Source organism: Rhinolophus sinicus, linkage group LG06 (genome assembly GCF_036562045.2).
Source record: "Rhinolophus sinicus isolate RSC01 linkage group LG06, ASM3656204v1, whole genome shotgun sequence".
Taxonomy (NCBI): Eukaryota; Metazoa; Chordata; class Mammalia; order Chiroptera; family Rhinolophidae; genus Rhinolophus; species Rhinolophus sinicus.
Window position 1 is genome coordinate 3,925,029 of NC_133756.1, and position 21,090 is coordinate 3,946,118.

Below are 21,090 nucleotides of genomic sequence, written 5' to 3' on the forward strand. Positions count from 1 at the left end.
CGGCAGGAGGGGCTACAGCTCCCGTGTCCCCCAGCAGGACTCAGGGACCAGAAGGAGTGGGGAGGCCTGATCCCAGCCCGGCTCCACCGCTGACCAGCTGGGTGACCCTGGGTCGGAAACTGCCCTCTCTGGGCCTCAGCATCTATCGAGGCAACGCAGCAGGGGCGCACGATGGAGCCTAAGGGCCCTGCTGGCTGTGACACATGCTAATGACTTGCTGTGGAGAGGAGGCATGTGTGCCAGCCAGCATCAGGGCTTCTCAAGGTCACAGGGCAAATCTGCCAATGGCCCTGCCCCAGCTGGAAAAGGGGCCTGAGCCCGTTTGGTCTTAGAGCGGCCTGGGGGTCTGGAGATGCGGCCCTGGGCAGGTGACCTCACGTGGTGTCCAGTCACGGCAATGACCGTCTGCAGCTATGGGCTAAAAGGGCCTCCGTCTGTCCACTCCAGCAGAGCCTCTGGTCCCTCGCTTATCCCTGCCCATGTCCTAATAAAATATGTACTAACAGTGAAGAGAGAAGGAGCACACTCTCCCCGGAAAGCAAGGTCACTTGGACACTCTAAGTGCCACATCAGCTCCTGCCTCCCTCCTCCCCGACCTCTGCTGCTAGCAGGTGTGGCCGACCTCCATGCCCCGGGTCTGCCATGCCCATCCAGTCTGGGGGCACCAGACTTTGGCAGCACAACCCCGGCCCCTCCTTCTCTGGCTGAGGCTCAGTGCTAGGGACACAGGTCCGTCCCTCGGTGAGCTGACAGTCTGACTGGAGAGGAAACCCAGGCCTGTGTTCCCTGCTGTGCTAAGTGGTATCAGTTTGAGGCTCTCAGGCAGGAGGCTGACTGGCAGGCGACGGCCACTGAGCTGGGACAGCCTCGGATGCGGGTGGGGCCACTCCTTGAAGAAACCCTCCTTTATCCAGAAGCCCGCCCTTCCTTCCTCATTCTTCCTCCAAGCCCCCTTCCTTTCTGGAAGGTTCTCCTTGTCCCAGCCAGGGCAATGGCCACTGTCCCTGCTCACCCTGGGCAATGGCCACTGTCCTTTCTCCCAGCTGCTTGTCCTGTTCAGGGGACCAGGCTGGCTTCTTTGGAGCTCAGCTGGCACCAAGCTACCTCCTTTCTCAGCTCTTACCGCTGTCACTGTCTTGACACCTTCACTCCCACCCAATCCTTTCTCTCGGTAATTAGTGTCAGAGACAAACTTGGGCTAATTTCCATCTGGGGCAGTGTCTCATGGCTCCTTTCCTATTTAATATCAGAGAAATGAAATCCGGCCACATCGTCATTATCCTGGTGGTGTAATTAGCACCAGAACAAACTGCCCTGAGTGCCGGCTAGCACGTGTGCTCTCGGCTCTGCGTGGGACGTGACCACGCTAATTGCTTCGGCCTTCCTCAACCTCCTACTGGCCAGACCGAGTGGGGAGAGGAGCCCCCCACACCTGTGTGTATTCCCCCTTGTCACCTGGTCACAGAAATAAGAGTGACACTCGAGGATGCAGCAGAGGGGGTGAAGTGACCACTTTCCTGGGGGTGGGGGGGCAAATCAGCTCTGAAGAAACCGGATCCTGTGATTCTGGACTTTGGGGAGACTCAGGCTGGAAGGTAACAAACCCAGATACACAGGAATCACTCCAGCATACAGTGGCCAGGATTGAAGCGCCAGGGACGGGGCCCCGGGACAGAGAAATGGGACCCGTCCTACTTCTCGCTGCGTCTCAGAAACAGGGCAGGAGCAGCCAAATCTAAGAGGGACCTGGCTCGAGGTGCCCAAACGATGGGTATCCAGTTCGGAGAGTAATAAGCTCAGACCCCATGGCTGACCGATGATGTCTGATTCCAGGAAAGTAAATTTAGTGAAATTAAAAAGCCACAAGAGTGTGATGGAATGAGAGGAGGCAGGCGGAGGCGTGGGTGCGGGAGAGCAGGCCTGGAGGGGAGGGAGCATCCTTGAAAAGCAGACAGCTGGGGCTGCTGGAGGGGACAGCTGGCAGGAACCTGGCTTCTGGGGCGCTGCTCCAACAGGAGGGCAGTGCCTGGCCGGGTAGAGAGGGGGCAACATGCCGCTGACGTGTTCTGATGGGGGCATGAAAACCAAAAAGGAAAAAAGCCCACAGGGACCTGGGGTTGGGAGGCCCAGGGAAGAGTCCACGAGGGCCCCAGGCTGTTTGGGGTGTGCAGCCAGAGTCTGAACCTGGGGACACGGGACGGGCTCTAACCCCACCGGATCTCTGCTCTCAAAGTGCAGCCCCACAGCCCCTCCTGCAGCCAGGTAAAAGAGAACTGCTTTGGGTGCGGCGTTCTTATTAACCAGACAGGGGAAGTTTCATCCCATGATCACCTGAAGGTCCCTTTCACAAGGACGCAGGACCGAGCAATTAGAAAACCAGGTGCTACCACGCCGACCTCCAAGGGAGGCAGACCCCAGGAAACTGAAAACAGGACAAGGTGTCAGGGAAGCAGTATCTTTGCAAATCAGCACATCGGCCTGTCTCAGGCGTCATCCGCTAATGAACTTGCTGAACCATAGACAATTATCTCTGGGAACTGACAGAGAACAGAAAGGGCTTCGTGGCGGGGGCTGGGCAGAACCCTGACATCCATACCCAGACTGTGGGCCCCACAGACACCTGTGAGGCCCCTTCCCTGGGACCAGAGGCCTCTCTGCGCTCCATGGTGTGTGCGGCTGACTTCTCTCTGAACACGTGCCAGGGCGGTGGGAGGTGGGGGGGAGGGCTTACTTTCCCATCTGCCAGGCTCCTCCCAACCACACCCCCAGGTCTCAGAAGCCCCCAAACCACTGGAGCCCAGGGGTTGGTGAACTTGAAGAACAGTGGATGCAGATGGGGGACCCACAGCAGGAAAGGCCAGAGGCAGTGGGAAGAACGTGGGGTGATGGTGCCAGTTGCAAGTCAGAGGACGAGCTTTGAGGAGGAGCCACACCCAGCCTGACTAGGTGCCTTCCTTGGCCCTTCCCACTCGGAGCAGCACCTTCTACCAGGCAAGATGACCACCAGTGACCAGTGACCACCATCGGCAAGAGGTTAAGCGACCTGGGCGCTGTCCCAGGCCTGACTCAGCGAGGCTGTGCACCCACCATAGACAGAGACCTGGGAGCCAGGTCTCCCTAGGCCGCGGTGACAACCACGCAGCTGCTCCACCCGCTACACCGCAGACATGACCAGTCGACTACAGAGCTCCTTCCGGTTGAGCCAGGGGCTCCCCCTTTCGCAACAACCATCCAATCAATGCCACTACACCTGGCATGCCTCCAGAAGCTGATTTTCCACACGTGCCAACCACTAACTCCCCAGGACATGACTGCAGCTTTCAGCTGACAGGCATTTCGCAGTCAGGGTCACGATGCTCGGCCTCTTTTCTGCCCTCATGCAGAGGAAACTGAGGCACTCTGGAAACACCCGGTGGGGCTTTGTTCTCAGTGGTGGGCGAGGACCCCCCCACACCAGGCTTCCTCCCCTTCCTGGCACCTGACAATGTGCCAGCCAGCCGCACAGCTGGCCTCAGCGCCACACGCCCACCGACGACCCTAGGAAAGCCGGCCAGGGCACCTCAGCCCGGGCCGCCGCGCGCGGGAGCCCCACCGCATTCGTCTCCCTCCGCAGACCCTTCCCCAGCACCAGAGACAAGGCGAATCCAGTCCCAGCCACCTACCTGAAGGAGCCAGTAGCACCTCCTGTGGAAGGTGGGGATGATGGAGGAATGGACATAGCAGCCGTACAAGCACTAGGGAGAAAGGAAAAACGAGAATTCAGTTGGAAAGAGGGAAGGAAGGGAGGAAGACGGCGCAACAGACCAGGAGCAAGCAAAGGCCACGGACACCACCAGCGCCCGGGGAAGACCTAGGGGCAGGCGCCTCGGCGTCTGGCTCCAGGACCAACAACAAGCTCCGGGATGGTCTCTAAGAAGCACAGCTGGGAAACGGGGATGGGCAGCGGGGGTGCTTACCCTTTTGGGGGCCGTGGAGCCATGTGAGAACCCAGAAAAGCCAGGGACCGGTGGAGTGCACATTTTGGCCTATAATTTTAGGGGCTTGGTGTTGCCCTCTGTGACGTTCATTCACAGAGCCTGGGTTAAGACTCCCTTGGTGTGCGGGGAGGACCTGAAGGTTACGAAATTGATTCAAATACACGCACACCCTAGGCCTTTCCCAGCCCAGCAGCGTCACGATGGCCGGGCATCCCTGGATGGTGGGGGACGGGGCTGAGGGGGGGGGGACACCGTTTCTAGGACTGACCTCCAGAGCCCAAGAGGTGCCTGCACACACCCCCACTTTCTGGCTTTTATTTACAGTTTACTTATTTATTTGTCCTAAGTATAAACTTGCATCTTTTGCAGGTGGATTTAGTTTTGGAAAATAGCCAGAGCCAGGTTGGATACAAGGAATAGATGGGTGGGAATTCAAGTTCAGGAACAGCTGCGGAGGGACAGAGACCTCAGGTGGGTGGGGCAGGACAGTCAGGGCAGCCGCTGTGCTTCGTGGGGTGTTGCCTGTGCACACAGCCCTGCACATTATGGGCGCGGACTTGCAGGCAGAGGTGGGGAGAGAGGGCTAAGGACACGTTAATCAGGGCCCTCTCACCATCCCACTTGGAGCGGCTGAGTGGGAGGGGATTTGGCCTTTTCCTTTTAGCTTCCAATTTTAAATCAGAATGCCCTCTTTTCCAGCTCCTTCCCAAAGCACACATTCCAGAAGGGGTGGGGCAGAAAGGGAAGGCAGGACCAGCAGAGCCTTGGGGAAGGGTGGCCCAGGTCTTCTGCTCACCTCCTTGTTCATCATTTTAATCTCACCGTCATCACCCCCCCCAACACCAAGTACTCAGAGAAATGGCCAGCAGCTCTGCATTTAAAGCTTTCATCAGATACTCTGCACACCCCCAAAAAGACCAAATGTGAATTGTTTCGACTAGAAGTCCATTTGAGCCCTGGCTGTCTGATTAGCAGAGTTGAAAGAAATCATTTTGGACTGTGGGATTCTGGCTGCAAGAAAATCAGATTTCCAATGTGTTAGAACTTTTACAGATTGCTGTCAGCTGGGACCTAAACCCCGTACAAACCAAACAAACAAAGCGGAAATTAATTTAAACGATTCCCTTGCAATTCTTGCCCACGGAATGTATTTATTATTAAGAAAGCAATATTCTTTCCTGACTTTTCAACACACTTTTCTTTTGCTTTTTTAATTTTTGATAACTCACTCTTTCCTGCCAGAGTCGATTCACACTTGGCTATTTTCTGTAAGCGTTTGGTTGCAACGAATGAGCAACCCACCTGCAACTTTAATCAGCTCTTTTCCTCTGGAATTTGCATGCTCTCCGGGGCAGTGTCATGACTTTTACTCACAGAATGAGCCAAATGGAGGGAGACATAAATTGTTGTGAGAAGTCTCTCCCGTCCCTTTGAAATAAAAGGCTTCACACCTGTTCTTTCCCCCTGTTCATTCCTCTTGAGACACTGAAACGAGTTCCCATCTTCACCTGTCTCTCTTCCCACTGCTGTTTGTTGAGCTTGAGAAGAAAACGGTTGATTTGCAACACTTTCCCCCTCACTTCACAACCTTGCATCAGGGTTGGGCTGCAGTGTCCTTGAACCTCATTTTAAGGAATCACAGAGAATTTACGAGAATTTACCAAACACCTGTGCGTCCCTCCATGAGCATGTACAAGAAGAAGAAAGCACGCCTGCTCTGCCGAGCCACCCCTGCCCCCCTCTCCCTAGCACCCTCCCCTGCCCAGAACTATCCAAGAAGCAGAATGATGTTAGAAAGAAAAACCGCCGTTTCTACATCAGGGCTCATGCATTTTAATCAGAGGAACCCGCAGGGCCTCACTCAGAACCTCGTTCCGCTATTTTTAGATCTTACTCTAACCACCTGGTGATCCCATGTCTCTGGTCTACGCAGAAGAAAAGCACAATATTAGGAGGGCGGGAGAGGCGGCAGACCCCTGACGGGAGCAATCCACGTCAGAGACAGCAAGGGAGGAAGGGAAAGTGCCCCCAGAGCACCCCAAGGATTCGAGAAACCTAAGGGCGTCGGGCCCCTCCCGTGTGCCCTCACTCAGCACAATGGGGGCTCATTTGCCCTTCTGTTCCCTGGACTGGGAGCCTTAGACCTTCTGAAAGATGGCCAACGCTCTCCCATGGTGGCACCCCCAGGACATGGGTCCCGCCTGGTAGAGGAAAGGACCCCGAGGCAGGAAGTGTATAATTTTTGCTTGAGACCCTCTGAAGTCTCAGGACTTGGTAAGACACGCCGCACACGCCCCAAAACCATCCTGAATAATGGCTCTACATTTAGTGCTGAAAGGGTTGTCGCTGATTTAGCGTCCTTGTGGGGATGTGCCCTTGGTGAGCTGCAGTCAGCATGCAAGGGCTTCCGGAGAGATGGACCCTGCTTGGGGAGGGAGACCTGCTGTCCCCAGCCGGAGGGTCCTTGTCCTTCCAAGCTGTAAAATGGGCATCGGTCCTGTCCTGTCCCCTGGGTGGCTGTGAGGGTTGAGAGCTGCTGCCCAGGACAGTCCAGAGCAGGTGAAATGGGGTCAAGGAGTCTGGGGACTTTGGGATGAGCAGGGTTGGCCAAGGGGGGAAGGAATGCTTCCAGGGGCAGGAAAAGCAGGTGGGGAACGGGAGGTGAGAAGAACACACTGAGCTTGAGGAACCAACTACAGACAGATGGAGGGACAGACGATGGGATGGACTACAGGGTAAAGTGCAGGGTGGGGGTGGTGAGGGGCCAGGTGGGAGAAACAAAGCTGGCATGGGGGCCATCGCAGGGAGTTTGGCTGCAGCCTGGGGCAGTGGGGACTGAAAGAACGTCATGATCAGATGAGCCTTTCAGAAGCTCACTGTGGCAACAGTGTGGCCAGGGAACAGAGCCGAAGGATGCTGGGGCACCGGGCGGCATGCTGAGGCTGGGCGATGATGGCTCAGGGAAATGGCCACGTTTGCCAGCTGTAAGGATGACCCCGGCTTTCTGACCAGGTGGACAGGTGCATGGTGGTCCCACTCCCTGGGACAGGGAATGCTGGGGGTGCAGCAGGCTGGTGGGAGGGGCTGATTTCAGATTTCTGCTTGGTGACTTTGAGGAGCTCGTAAGGCATCCCCATGGAGACACAGAATGAAGTACGTTGCAGAGATGTGGGGCTCCGTCAGGGCTGGAAACAGCTGGGCATCACTGGCACAGGGTTGGCATTGCGAGCCGATGGAGAGGCTGGGGAGTGGGTATCAGTGCAGAGCGAAGCCTTTCAGGTAGATGGAGCGGGTGGTGGCTGGAGTTGCCAATGCTGAGAGGGCATGGCCGGCCTGCCCGCCGAGTGCCCTCTGCCCCAGGCCCTCTCCCCTTTCATTCACCACTCAACCCGAAACCTCCCTGGATCTCAGGCTCCCTCGCCAGGTCCCTTTGTCACCATCAGCCTCACTTTGCAGCCTTTCTGCCAGTTTCCAGCCCATATGACAATGTCCCCACCAAGCCAACTGGGAGTTAATCGCAAACTATTTCACAAGGCAGCGTGTCAAATCCATTCCCTTTACCCACTAATCAAAAAAGCAATCAAGTTTGTCTATAGCAATCTGTGTTGTACAAACTCCTGGTGGTTTTTTTATCAGGCTCTGGGGGTTCCCTAGGGGCTCCCTGGGTTGAGCTTTTCACTTGGGGTTTATGATGTGGTTGGAGGGAGAGTCACATCCTGGGGCTGCTAGAACAGCTGTGCGTGTGTGTGTGTGTGTGTGCGCGCGTGTGTGTGTGTGAGTGTGAGGTGTGATGCACACGCGTGTGGAGGTGCGTACAGGAAAGCGTGCCATGAGCCCCCTGTTCATGTGTGTACACAAAGAAAGAAACAGAGAAAGCAGCCAGCTACTTATAGCAGACTCAGGAGAGCGTCACCCTGCAGACGAAAGCAGTGTTCAAATTCGTCACATTTAGGGAATTAAGGCCCAGCAGCTTCCCTTTCTCATGACACTTGCGCAAGGAAGAAATTTTTCTTAAATACTCAAAATTGCTTTTATGACACTATAGGGCTTTTTCTTCCTTCTTAAATAAAAAGGAACGATAGAATTACAGGGGAAACCAATAGCAAACAAGAGCTCCCTTCAGTTCAAAATAAACATTTCCCACGAAGAAAAGGACATTGCCGAAGAGCGTCAGCCACAAATCTCCTCAAATGTATTTCTCTCCAACGGACACAGCTGCCAGGGGGGTGCTCCCTATGCCAGAGGGTCCAGCACGGCTTAGCAGCCGATGGCCAAAGACAGGAATGCCTTGGTGTGGCGAACGAAGCTTTACTGGTCGGGACACTGGGACTCGACAGGTGCTTTCTGCCCAGCTCTCAGTGGCTTCACGTGACATGGCTGGTTCTCCATCTCTCTGTCTGTCTCTCTCTCTCTCTCTCCCTCCCTTCCCCTACCCCCATCCCCCGCACCCCGACTCTCAGGTACAAGCTCAGCCCTCCTTCCGTCCTCGCCACTGTTGGCTTTGGCTCCGGAAAACAGTTGACTCACTGTCCCCAGGCAGACCTTGTGCTTCCCACTTCCACACGTTTCCTTGCACAGTCCCACTGCCATGCAAACCCCACCCAGCCTGAGTCCATCTCAGGTCGTCCGTCCTCCAGGAAGCCTCTCTTGACCAGCCAGTGGAAGGAGTCCCTTGAAATGACCCATGGGGGTCGTGGGGCAGCCATGTGGATGTGGCTCCGCCTGGGGTTTATACACACTATCCTGTCATTTTACTTTCCACTTCTGCAGTCCTGCCTCTCCCATTCACAGGGGTTGGCCGACTTTCTGGAAAAGGCCAGATAGTAGACAGTTTTGGCCTGGGAGTCAGATGGTCTCTGTTGTAACTGCTCATCTCTGCCGTTTTAGAGCAAAAGCCTCCTAAGGGGACAGGCAGTGAGTGGGCGTGGCTGTGTCCCAACAAAACACTCATGGACCTTGTAATTTTGCATAATTTTCACCTGGCATGGATGTCATCCTTCTTTCAACTTTCTCCCCAATCATTAAAAACATGTAAAAAGCATTCTTGGCTCACAGGCTATACAAAAGTAGGAGGTGAACCGGATCTGGCCCACGGGCCATAGTTTGCCAACCCCTGACCATTAGATCAGAAAGAATGAGAATTACACGGTCCTTTGTAAAATTCCCCACAGCCATTTCCACGTAGCAGGTACACAATAAACCTTGCGCAATTGCCACCTCGTGTAAATATCTGAGCAGGGCCAGGAAGGGGCCAGGAAGGCCGAGCACGTGGAAAAGAAGAGCTTGCACGTGAAACAAACACACGTGACAGTATGGAATAAGTCGCGTCTCCCCGCCGCCATCCGGGCAGCTTTCCGAGGTTGTCTTTCGAATGGCACCTGCTGGCGGATGTCACCATGATGCCCATCACCTTAAATGCCTTGTGTGACATTAGCCAGCCCTCGGGCACAGTGCTCGGCCCGCAGGGCTTCTGGGCACATAGCGGCCACTCAATGAAAACATGGCTTCCCAGGCCTGTGGGACACCTCCATTCTGTTAACTACACAGAAGTCAATGAGGGAAGGTCCAGGCGCTGAAAGCAACCCGCGCAGTCCTGGGGATGTGTGGCTGCTTTGGCCCCTTTACCCCTGAGGAGCAGAACACCCCTGTGGCCTTGGCCTCCCGTGAAATTTCTTTCCTGGGAAGACCTTCTCATTCTGTTTTCTGGGGCTACCTCCCACAGGAAGCAGGGAACCCCCAAAGCTAAGGATTGCTATCGACTTCTGAATCTGGGAAAGCAAGCCCAGCGTCTTACTCCATGGATTTTGGGAACGAATGTCCCCAGCATCGCCTGACAGGCCTCTCTAGGGTGGCAACATGCAACCTGGCAGCCATGAGCCACGTGTGACGGCTCCAATTGCAATTCAGATTAAGTGGGATGAGTTCCCCGGTCACACTACCGCATGTGGTCAGTGGCTACCCTGTGGGGTGGCGGGAACATCCCCTCATCACAGCAAGTTCTCCTGGGCGCGGAGACTGGAGAATATGAGTGGGGTCCAGTTCAGACACGTTTGGCTGAGACCCTTGGAGCCTGAGACCCCAGGGGCTGAGATTTGGGGAAGCCAGGGTTGGGGGGAGACGGGTTGTGGAGGTTGGGATTTCTGGGAGGTGGCTCCACTTTGAAGAGTTGGAATGTTCGAAGGTTGGCGCCTGTCACTCTACCTGGGCCAGCGTGAAGCAGTCTGCGAGCGTCTCCCCAGGCCCCTGCCTGTGATGGGAAAGCTCGCTCCCCAGCGCCCTTCTTCGCCCCAGAAAGCCTCCTCTAACACAAGGATAATACCTGCGGGGTCCTCACACTAGGGTGTTGACAGCAAATCTCCATCTATAACCCCCTTTATGAGGGTCCCACTGCTACCTCCTCTGCAAAGTCTTGTACCAGCCCTGGCTGGAGGCTGAGAGCTGGGGGAGGCTTGTGGTGGTGGCCCCCACGGTCCCCCCGGGGCCTGGCCCGGGGCCTCCTCTGGCCTCACCTCTCTCCCACTGGGAAGGGGACTGTCTGCACCAAGGCAGTCAGTGTGAAAATAGATTTTGAGGTGCCTGGTTTATCTCAAACACTTGAATCTGATGTGCACGTGACAAAGATGAATAGTTTTTAAAAATGTGTCCTGGTATAAAAGTGACAGCAGAAAACGAGATAATAGAAGGGAAGGAAAAATCTACCAAGAAGATAACAGTTTAATCCTGCTCTGAAGTGATGAAGGGGCAGCGTCCATTTATTCAGCGTATTCCCGGCAGGGGCAGGTGAGAGGCAGTGCGGGGCCGGCCGCCAGCCCTCCACACAGGAGCAGCCCCGGCTGGGCTGAGTTGGCTCCGCTGCAGCAGGAAGCTGTGGAAGGCGATTTCACACACGTTTGTCCAGCCGCCTGCTCTGTGCGGGCCGGAGGCTCTGTCCTCCAGTGGGAGAGAGAGACGGACAAACAAACAAAACTAGATCAAAACAGCAAGGAGCCCGGGAAGGGGTGTGGTGGAGCCCAGAGGAGAAGAGTCCCCTTTTTCATGTTGAAGGTCAGCAAAGTCACCTAACAGGAAGTGACATCTGTGATGAGTCCAAAAGTGGAAGGAGTTGGCCAGGTGGCCAACAGGTGGGAAAGACCAGGCTGGTGGACAGGAAGGTATCTTGAGTGGAGGGAATGGCCTGGGCAGCCTGTCAGCCCTTCCCAGCTTCCCCGTCTGAATCCTCCCCTGCCAAGGACAACACTGAGCCCATGACTCTGCAGGGTGTTCTGCCGAACCCCAGGGGACCTGTGCTGAGCAGCTGGCAGGTGGCCTCGAACTTGCAGTAAAGGTTCTGTGATGCGTATGGCTCTGCCCTTCCCCAGCAGTCGGACTGCACAGCGAGGCTGACGTCCTGGAAGGACTATGGGGTCACGTGTGGGCTCTGCCCTAGAACTTCCGATCCGACCCCACAGCGGCCCCTCCCCCAGTCGTCATGGCTGGTGTCTTCCCTGAGCTCTCCTCCACCCCAGTGGGGCTGACTTTATGTGGCAAGAGCCCATCATTCCAGTGTGACCCAACAGGCAAGAAAGTCTCTTCCAGATCTGAGATGACAGGACCTCTTTCCTACCTGGGTTGTGAGCCCTGGGATTCTGGGTGGGGCACGGAGGCACCTGAGTGGGCAGAGCTCCCAGGATGGGGTTAAAAAACGTTCCTTTGGTGCCATAGTTTCCACATCCCCAGGAGAAGCTCTTGAAAGAGCTGGTGGAAGTGAGAACCCTCTAGCACCTTCCAGGTCGCCAAACCAGTGGCCCTGGGAAGAACTCCCGTGGGGATGACGGGGGATGACATGAGTTTCTCCTGCCTCTTGTCTCTGCTCAACATCCGTCCTGCACAGAGGCATCCTCGGGGAAGACCAGGCAGTCTGCCCAAGGTCATGGCTAGCAAGACGGGAAGGAGGACTCCCTCCCACCCTTGCCTGGCCGAGAGCCCTGGCTCCTCCCTCCCCTACATGCCACCCCCTGGCACCCTCACTCAGGCGTCCACGCCAATGGCTGAGGGTCAGGCCTCCTGCCTCCCTCCATCAGGACAAAGGGACGAAGTCCCCGGCTGCTCCCAGGACTGTCCTCGCTGAAGGATCTGGTTCATATTAATCTAAGATTAGACCAAATGATTCAATTCACATGCTGCCTGCAAAAGCACTGGGCCTCAGAACTTGTTAAATAGTGAATTGCTTTAAAATTAGTTTGAACTAAATGGATTATAGTCTGATTCGGCCTCCGGGGTTGGGCGACAGGAGAGATCTGGAATATTAGATCATCACTGACCGGGCCCCCGGCCTCCTCTCTCCTAAGACAATCTGCGATGGCATCGCTCAGAGCAGCCGCGGTATCAGGGGACCATGGCTAGGGCCCCGCAACCTGATGCCTGTGGGTCACAGGGACAGATGCCAGCCCTGGAGAGGCTCAGGCTGCCCCGGGGGACCAGACACTCCCCTGGAAGAGCGGTGGTATGAGCCCCTCCCTGCAGATGTGGGAGCTGGGGCTCACAGAGGTCAAGACCCTGCTCAAGGTCACACGAGTTTGGGCTGGAATCTGAACTGCAGGAGTTCACCCTCGTCTCATGGGCCAGGAGATCTGGTGCACACACTGGAGGACACGGGGCACCAGGTGGCCCAGCCAGGCCACGGAGGTTGTGTCGTCAGAGCTGGAGGAATTGAGAGGCAGAGAGAAACTGATGGGGGCAGCAAACTTCATAAGGTTGGCAACTCTCCATCCCTCCCAGGTGGGCAAGGTGCCAGGGAGAGGGCCAGGAGCATGGGGCAGCACCTGGCAGCCCGGGACAAGACATGTGTGCACCCACCCCGTGGCCCCGCCAGCGGGCCCCCAGCCCCAGGAGACTATAGAGACCCCCCACACACACCTATATGGGCAGGATCTCAAGGGGGGCCTACAGGAGAGGGAGACAGGTCTTTGGGCAGAGAGGGCCGAGGAGACCCTCCGGGGGGGCTCTGCGGGGCGGGAGGGCAGGTGGGCTCTAGCCTGAGGGAAGGAAGGAGGAGGCCCTGGCCCTCCCTCTCCACTCCAGGTCTGGGTGAGGAGTGGGGCGAAACCCTGAGAAACGCTGTGCAGTGGACCAGGGAGAGAGACTCTCAGTCCTCACCCTGGAGGCTCCCCCAACATCTCCACAGAAAGTTCTAGACCATCTTTACAGTACAGGCTGAAAAGGGATCTAGAGAAGAAATGAAGGGCGGAGGTAAGGGGACGGCGTGGGCTCTGAGACGTCCCCTCACCCCAGGCCCTTTCCAGGGACCAGGGAGGTGACAGCTCTGCCCCAGGGCCACCGCAGAGCAGGAAGCCTCCTGTGCCCAGTGCCTGTGCCGCTGCCTCCGCTCACCTAGCCCTTCCCCCGGAGAGGCAAGCCTGTGGGCGAAGCTCCTCTAAATAACGCGGCTGCAGTGTAAGCAGGACGTGAGTGAGCAGGGCAATCAAACTCAGATGAATTTTCAGATACAAAGGCATGAAAACCATGGCTGAAGATGTAGATAAACTGTCTGGAGCTTCAGCTTTATTGTTTGGGGGACCCAGGATTACCAGCTCAGTGAGCATAAAACAGAACAGAGGCTGAAAATTGATAATAAGGTAAATTGAGATTTAGCGAGGGAGCTGACTGGAGCCCTGAGTCTCCAACCCCCGAGACCAGGGCAGGAGCCCTGGGGCAGGGGGTCCAGTCCAGGTGCCTGGGTGCCCCCACCCGCCTGCTTTCCTGCCCCTGGGCCCCTCAGCCAGGAGTATGTGGGCTCCTCCGCATCTCCCCTGCCAGCAGGCGCAAAGCTGCTTTGGGAACCAGGCCACTGGGGTCATTCGTGTCTCAGAAATCTCTCCTGGCACCTGGTTCCTCAGGGGCCCCGCTGAGGGTGCCCGCTCCACCCGCTCTCTCCTCGCTGCGTGCACCAGGCAGCCCAGCACCACTGGCCCTGCCCTATATGTGTATGTCTTGTTCTTTGGTCCTAGTTCAATACGTCGGGGCTGTTTATATCTCAGAAACTTCCTAAAAGTACCGGGCATACATAATAAATAAATAAAGTGAAATTTCCTTTCTCTCATCAAAGTGTATTTGCTGAGACCTATTTCTTGGAGCCCTGCCAAGTGGCTGGAACTGATCTGCAAAGTGGTTTATACTGATCACGGCCTCCCTCCCCTCCCCTCTCCCCTCCACAACAGTTACTGAGCCCTCTCCACTTTCCTAGGTGGCCTGCACTGAGGACTCTGCGGAGGAAGAAGCACTCCCACAGGGACCCCCGGTCTGGCCTTCCCCTGGCCCTGGGCACTTCTTAGGACTTTCTTTGCAGGTTTAGCCGAAGGGATGAGGAATGGGGGGCCCTGACACGGAGCCTCTGTGGGAGGCCGGGGCTGCGCCCTGTGGTGCTAGGGGTTCCCTGTGTACACTCAGGTAGCTGGTCCTGTCCTTGCTCATCCTGTGCCTGGGTGCCCTGTTCCCAGAAGGAGCAGGGACTGAGAGATGCAGACGCCACCAGGGGCCATTCTGATGGCATGCAGGCCAAGTGCTGCCCAGAAAGCAGCCTGCCCGCTCTGCCTGCCACGCTCAGCTCTCAGGGGCTGGAGTGCCAGCATTTCTGGATGCAATTATTGCTTCGCTCCAGCACCACCCCTCCGGGCCCCTGCGACACCGTCCAGGTAGCCAGGGCACTCGTCAACACACAGCTGCATGCAGCAAGGGAGTCCAGCAAAGGAATTGTTGCTTAAAACAGGCGATGAGGCTTTGTTTATTAAGAAGGTGGCGGGAACGCCAGGCCCCGCGTCTGTGGCTGTGTTAATGGGAAGCTGGGCTGCATGCCGAGACATTAAGTGGAATCGAATTCCTGAAACCAGCTTTAATCAGCAGATTTCTAAGGTTAGAATTACTCTCTCCTCTCGAAGCCTTGCCAAGGTTAATTCGGGCCCGAGCATGCAGAATTAATGGGCTGGACAGAGGGAACTGGCCTTTTCCCGGTTTTTTCTCAAGTTCACAAAAACATCCCTACGAAAGAGAGAGGGCCTCCAGGCAGAGCCCACTGTAGGGGGAGCACCCTGTCATCAGGCGATCAATCGGGCCGGTGTCAGAAACACAGACAAACGGAATCACGCCAAGGGGCCAGCTCCAGCCAGAGAGGTGCCAGGCTGAGCAGCAAGTCTGCTTGTCTCAGGGACCTTAGGGACACGCCCAGCAGGTGTGCTCAGCCACGCCCCTTCCCCTGAAACCAAGTGTGCTGAGGACACCTGCGGTCATCCTCGCTGAGCTCCCACAGCCCTGGGGGCATTTAGTAGCTGTGAACCTTGGCTTTCGCTCAGTCCCCAGCCTTGATTTCCGCATCTGTAGAATGGAAATCACAGTCATGCTAATGATGACGAGAAGAAGAGTGAGGCTTAAATAGTAACTGTCACACAAGGTCGTCTCTGTGGTTCAGCAGAACCAGGGCTGGCGCTTGGAGGGCTTGTGACCTTGGATGAGAGGCCTCCCTTCTTTTGGATAAAGGGCTATGAAGCATCCTGGCCCCTGTGGGGAGAAGCAGGGGTAAGGGACCGTCCCAGAGAGCCCTATGCCCTCAGGCCCAGCCTGCTGGAGCTTTCTGCTCAGCACTGTGGTCCAGGCCTGGGCACCTCTGGAAGAGAGCAGAGGGGGGGACAGGGGTCCCTCCCCGCCCTTCCTGATCTGATCCTTGTCCTTCTTGGGGGTGGGGGGAGGGGTAGGGCCCAGGTGTTGGCGCTGGACCTGGGCTTGACACGCCCATGCACTTCTTACAACGCTAGTGACTCTGGGTGGGGAATGTGGTGTCTGGATGTCAGCGCCCTTGTGAGAAGGCGGATGGATGTTGAGCCTGACCTTGCAGGTTTGTTGGATTAGATGACAATATGTTTTCAGTGGCTGGGGCATTGGAGGTCTTCAATACACACAGGCTTCCTCGGTTTCCCCAGACACACCCTCCCCCTGGAATCTGAGGGTGCTATTCCACAGGGACACCATGTCACCCTCCCCATCCTGTCATCACAACTGTATTGCTCAACTGCCCCCCGCAGCTGGGGACAGCTGCCCAGCCCAGACCTCTGCTCAGGCTGTGTGTGCGTGGGGGGCGTCACCCCCATCCTTTGTCTCCCGCTTTTCCAAGTAGCCAGAACTTGGTTTACAATAAGCAGCAGCTGCCTGAGACTCCTAGAACCCTGCCAAGGAAGCCAGCGAGCTCCCCCCACCCGTCTGTCCCTTCACTCTACCGCCACTGCCAAGACCCCCGCCCAAGCCCTCTCCATCTCCTCCCCCCCTGCCAAGGGGCCCCTCCCACTCCACAGCAAGGACAGGGGTTTGGAGGCAAGAATCTGTTCCCACCTTCCCACTGTCAGTCCTGTCCAGCACCCACTCCCAGCTCCCAGGATGAAGTGCAAACTCCCCGGAGCCCCATGTGGCCTGGCTCCCACCTACTTTTTCCTTGTTTCCCAACAACACAGCGCTCCCCCCCACACACACACACACTTTAGTCCCTTGAATAGTGTTCGCTCTGTTTCCCCGGAGCCTGGCAGCGCCAGTCAATTGAAAAACTATTCGAAAAGCTCTTTGGAACCTTGTAAAGAAACTGTCCTTCAAACAGTTAAACACAGAATTACCATATGACCTAGCAATTCCCAAAGAATTAAAAGCAGGTACTCCAACAAGCACAGGCTCCCATGTTCCTAGCAGCTCTCCTCACGAAAGATGGAAGCAGCCCACGTGAACGGCAACGGCTGGGTGGGTACACAAAACGGGACGCAGACATACAAAGGAGTATTGTTCCGCCATAAAAAGGAATGAAGTGCTCACAGACGCTACAACTTGGCTCAACCTTGAAAACATTAAGTTCAGTGAAAGAAGCCAGACTCAAAAGGTCACATACTGTCGGGTTCCTTTTACATGAAACGTCCAGAGCAGGCAAATCCATAGTCAGGGAGCAGGTTTACCAGGCGCCATGGGACAGCAGGATGGGGAGTGACTGCTCAATGGTGTGGGGTCTCCTCTGCGGGGATGAAAGTGTTTTGGAAATAGACAGAGGTGATGGTTGCACAATGTTGTGTGTGTGGTAGATACCTCTTTAAACCTTTCATTTAAAAATGTTTAATTTTATGCTGTATCAACTTCACCTCAATTTTAAAGAACAAAACTGTGGCCCAGGCATAGACAAACGTCAGGGATCCCAGGGCACCCAGCCCTTGGAGAACCTGCCCCAGTCTCAGGGACTTGTGGGGATCCAGGAGACAGGCCCATCTGCCAGTGCACCTGCTGGGTGGACATATGTTTGCTGAGCACCTACTACGTGCTGAGGCATTTGAGGAGCCGGGGATTCCTTTGATGGGGAACCAGACACAGCCAACCCTGCCTTCGGGGCTCCCATCTTGGGGAAGAGCTGGCTGGTCTCCGCCTAGCACATCTGCTGCCCTAATCTCAGCCCCAAGGTGGGGGCTGCCCGTGTCTTGGAGTCCCCGCTCTATTCAGTGAGAATGTCCACCCCTCATGGGCATGGGCTTCCCCTTTCATGTCCCTTTGCTGACAGCACCCCAGGGGTCTGCACAAGACCTGGCACAGAAGAGGTCCTCGGTAATGGCTCAGAGGAAACCAGGATTGCCAAGGGAAGGGGCTGATGGGCCGTGGGGGGACAGGGGCGCAGAACACAGCCCTGCTGGGGCAATGGGGCAGAGGCTGTGCCCAAACTCAACCGTCCATCCCAGGCCTGGCCAGGAGTCTGCACGGAGAGGGAAGGAAGAAATGGAGGCCTCCCTCCCCACTGGAAAGCTTCTTATTTTTCCTCTTCATCTCCCCAGTCCTGGTACTGAATATTTAGGGAAAGCTGGTTGGGCTAAGGACCGAAGGAGGAAAAGTCACTGAGGAGAAACAGAGCCTGAGCTTCCAGCAGTGACAAGCTTACTGGTTTTGCCATTCCCAGGGCAGAGTGGAAAGCCACCTAGGGCAGTGGCGGGGGTGAGTGGGGGTGGCCAGCTGGTGCCAGTGGGGAGGGAGGTCCCATGCTGGCCTGAGCCCCGGGGCTGAGCTGCTCTCGGCCACCCAGGCAGCCACAGCTGCTGCGAACAGGACCTGGAGGTCTGGAAACCCGCTTTCCAAACCCACCCCTGTAGTTTCCGAGAGGTGCAATCTGGGTGAGAACATAAGTCAAGGGGCACTCAACTGGATGGGGGCGGGGAGGGATGACGAGGGACCACAGAGGGAGGCCAGCTGGACGCACTGACGGGCAAAGCGGGAAGGGTGGCCTCCGTGGACCAGGAGCCTAAGCACCGTGTGTGGGGGGCATCACGGGGCTCAGCGATGTGTGCCTTGTCTAACAGCGGGTCCTGCCTGGGCCTCTGTAATTACACCTGCTTCTCCCAGGCCAGCAAACACCTTCGCCAGCCTCCCTCCCAGGGGAAGCAGCAGCTTGTCCTGCAGCCTCCAGGAGATGAGCCTCCCCCGGGGTGGGGCCGTGGGCTGCATTCCTAATGGTGAGGTGGGGCACCCACATTTAGCTGCTCTCTCTGGGCCCCGTGGAAGGGGCTCTGGCCCTGGGGCCTGCAGTTTTCCCTGCCTCGTGATGGATCTGCAGTTCTGGGAAGAGAGAACGTAATATTTTAACGTTGTGTAATGACATGCAGGCTGCATGCGGTACAAATTTCCTGGACGTATAAAAGGGGAAAGAAACAGGTTTTCTGTCGCCTGCAACTATTCGGCAGTGTTAAAATATGACGCGTCGCAATCCAATATGCTGCTGACCTGCACCGCGGTGCTGAATCTCGCAGGCAGTGGTGAAGCGGCGGGGCCGGCAGCCCCAGGCACCTGGATAATTCAGTCCCACCTGTGCCCAGTGTGCATCTGTGCTGCTCACCAGGCGCCAGCAGCAGTGGCTCCCTCCCCTCCTGCCCCTCCACACCTCGGGCCCTGCTTTCCCTCCTGCCGCTACTAACAGAAATCTCTCATGTGACATCACACTTGCTGCGTTCAGCTCTGCTACCTGGGTCAAGTCCCGGGAGGTCAGGTTCTGTCCCGGCACACGGTTCTTCCTCCAGGACATGGAGGCTCAAGAACATTCCAGATCCACCAAAGTATCGGCTTTCACGCCTTCTGCCTGTGGGCCCAGGGAGGTGGAGTTGGCAGCCTGAAGCAGGTGTCATGGGTCAGAATTCTGCATGGGGGAGCCCCCACCCCCATGCCTGTGCCTGCTGCTGGTGAGGGGAGCCGGCCAACTCTGCGGCCTCTCCTTCACCCCGGAATCTGCCCAGAGAAGGAGAGGAGGGTGGCGGAGGAGCCGTAGGTGAGGCCGACTTTGGCTCTACACACCCAGGGCTGGATCCAGGGGACGGTGGGGTGGAGGTCTTCTCACCTGCTGGGGACTCAGTGACACACGAGATCCGTAGGGACTTCACTGAGAGCATAGGCTCTGGGGTCAGAGTGAACCTGGGTTCACTGTACCTGTGACCTTGGGCAAACAGCCCGTGACCTTGGGCAACTAGGTGTCTGTGCTTCTACCTCCTATGGTTGTAAACGTGGGCCGGGGACGCGGGAAACTGGCCCTCAAACCCGGCACTGGGCCTGGCATCAGTGTAGGCCTTGTCTGCAAGCGGCAGGAGACGACAGGGTCCCTGCCCGCTGAATAATGCCTTCATGTTGGGGAGGCCCCCTCGCCACTGAAAAGCTTCTCAAGAACGTTTGGCCCCAAACAACTCAGGGGGCAAAAGAACCCAGAACCCCTGTCAACCCACCAGGCCAGGCTGAGTCCTTGCAGTTCAGCTGAAGACTGAGCCCAAGGGAGGGAAGGACCTGCCCTCACCTCCAGCAGGTGTGGGTGCCGGCCCGGGGGTGGGGGTGAGCGAGTCCAGGTCTCCCCCTCAGCCTGGCGCCCATCCCGCCCCAGGAGTCTGGGAAGGGTGTTGAGGGGGGAGCCCAGAGAAGGCAGGGCTGGGGAGGGGCGCGGGAGGTTGAGGGGCCTGAGTGCAGGGAGGGGCACTGGCGTTGCTGGCATGCAGGGGGGCAGGGAGAAGGGTGGAGGCCACCGGTCCTGTGGCTGCTCCTCTCCAGTGCCCAGTGCCCACCAGCCCTGGCCTCGCTCTCCCACCACCCCACCCCGTTCAAAGCCGCTCAGGCCACGCACTGGCCCCACACCCCAGTGTGCCTCCTGCACCCCTCTCTCCAGCACAGCAAGGGCCATTCTTACAGACCAGGGCCCTCAGCTGGGGGCGGTTTTGCCTCCTGGGGGGCAGTGGGCAATGTCTGGGGCCATTTTAGGTGGGCATGATGGTGCGGGGGTGGTGGTGCTGCTGGCATCTAGTGGGTGGGGCCAGGGATGATGGTACACGTCCTGCAGTCCACAGGACTGTCCCCACCACAAAGAACGACCCGACCCAAATACCAGCGGCCCCGAGACTGAGAAGCCTGCTGAAGAGGCCCTTGTAGACCTTAGCACTGTACCAGAGAAGCTGGAAAAATGGGGGCGGGGGGCACTACAGGTGCTGCCCACAGACACAGGTCGTGCTACACTTTCATAGACCAGATGCTCACACAAGGAATGGTGGGGCCATGTGCACGATTTGTGAGAACCTTGGAGAAACCCCCACCCCCCCACCCACCACAGCCCCCAGAGGGGACCTTAGGGGTTTGCAGACCAGCTGCTGGTCTGACTGAAGGTCCCTTTCACAATACCTCCCACAGTGGCTGGTATTGGGATCACACAAGCAGGAAGGAAGGCAGCCCCTCCTATGGGAGAGCCGGCCTCGCAGCCTGCAAGGCGCCCCCTAGAGGAGAGCCCCACCAGTGCGGGCTCAGTTTCCTAGCATGTCACTCCATGCCTCGGAGGCTTGGTCACCCCATCAGGGGTCACCCTGGGCCGTCCCCTCACCGTCCCCCCTCCCAGCCTCCTCCGTGAGCAGGATTCCCTGTGCCCACGGGAACTGAGCCCCAGACAGATTCTCACTTTTTCTGAGTCTGTCAAGCTGCATGGCCTTTGTGATCAAATATTGTTATATTTACCTAAGGATCTGTTAGGAAGCAATTTTTGAGATGATGAATATTTAATGCAACATTTAAATATTTAATAGGAACTTTTTTCAAACCTGACTTAATAATCCATGTCATA

General features: G+C 56.8%; 1 protein-coding gene across 22 annotated transcripts in view; it reads right to left on the reverse strand.

Moving 5' to 3' along the window:
• The window catches only part of CAMTA1 (calmodulin binding transcription activator 1), an 813,322-nt gene that overhangs the window by 228,159 nt on the left and 564,073 nt on the right, over positions 1-21,090 (reverse strand). For 19 of the 22 annotated variants that reach the window (XM_074334131.1, XM_074334133.1, XM_074334132.1 and 16 more), the window contains one exon: positions 3,663-3,734. The exons of the other annotated variants lie outside the window; for them this stretch is intronic. In XM_074334131.1, coding sequence (XP_074190232.1) covers positions 3,663-3,734 — 72 coding nt within the window. The remainder of the gene's footprint in view (positions 1-3,662; positions 3,735-21,090) is intronic. 22 annotated transcript variants of the gene reach the window in all.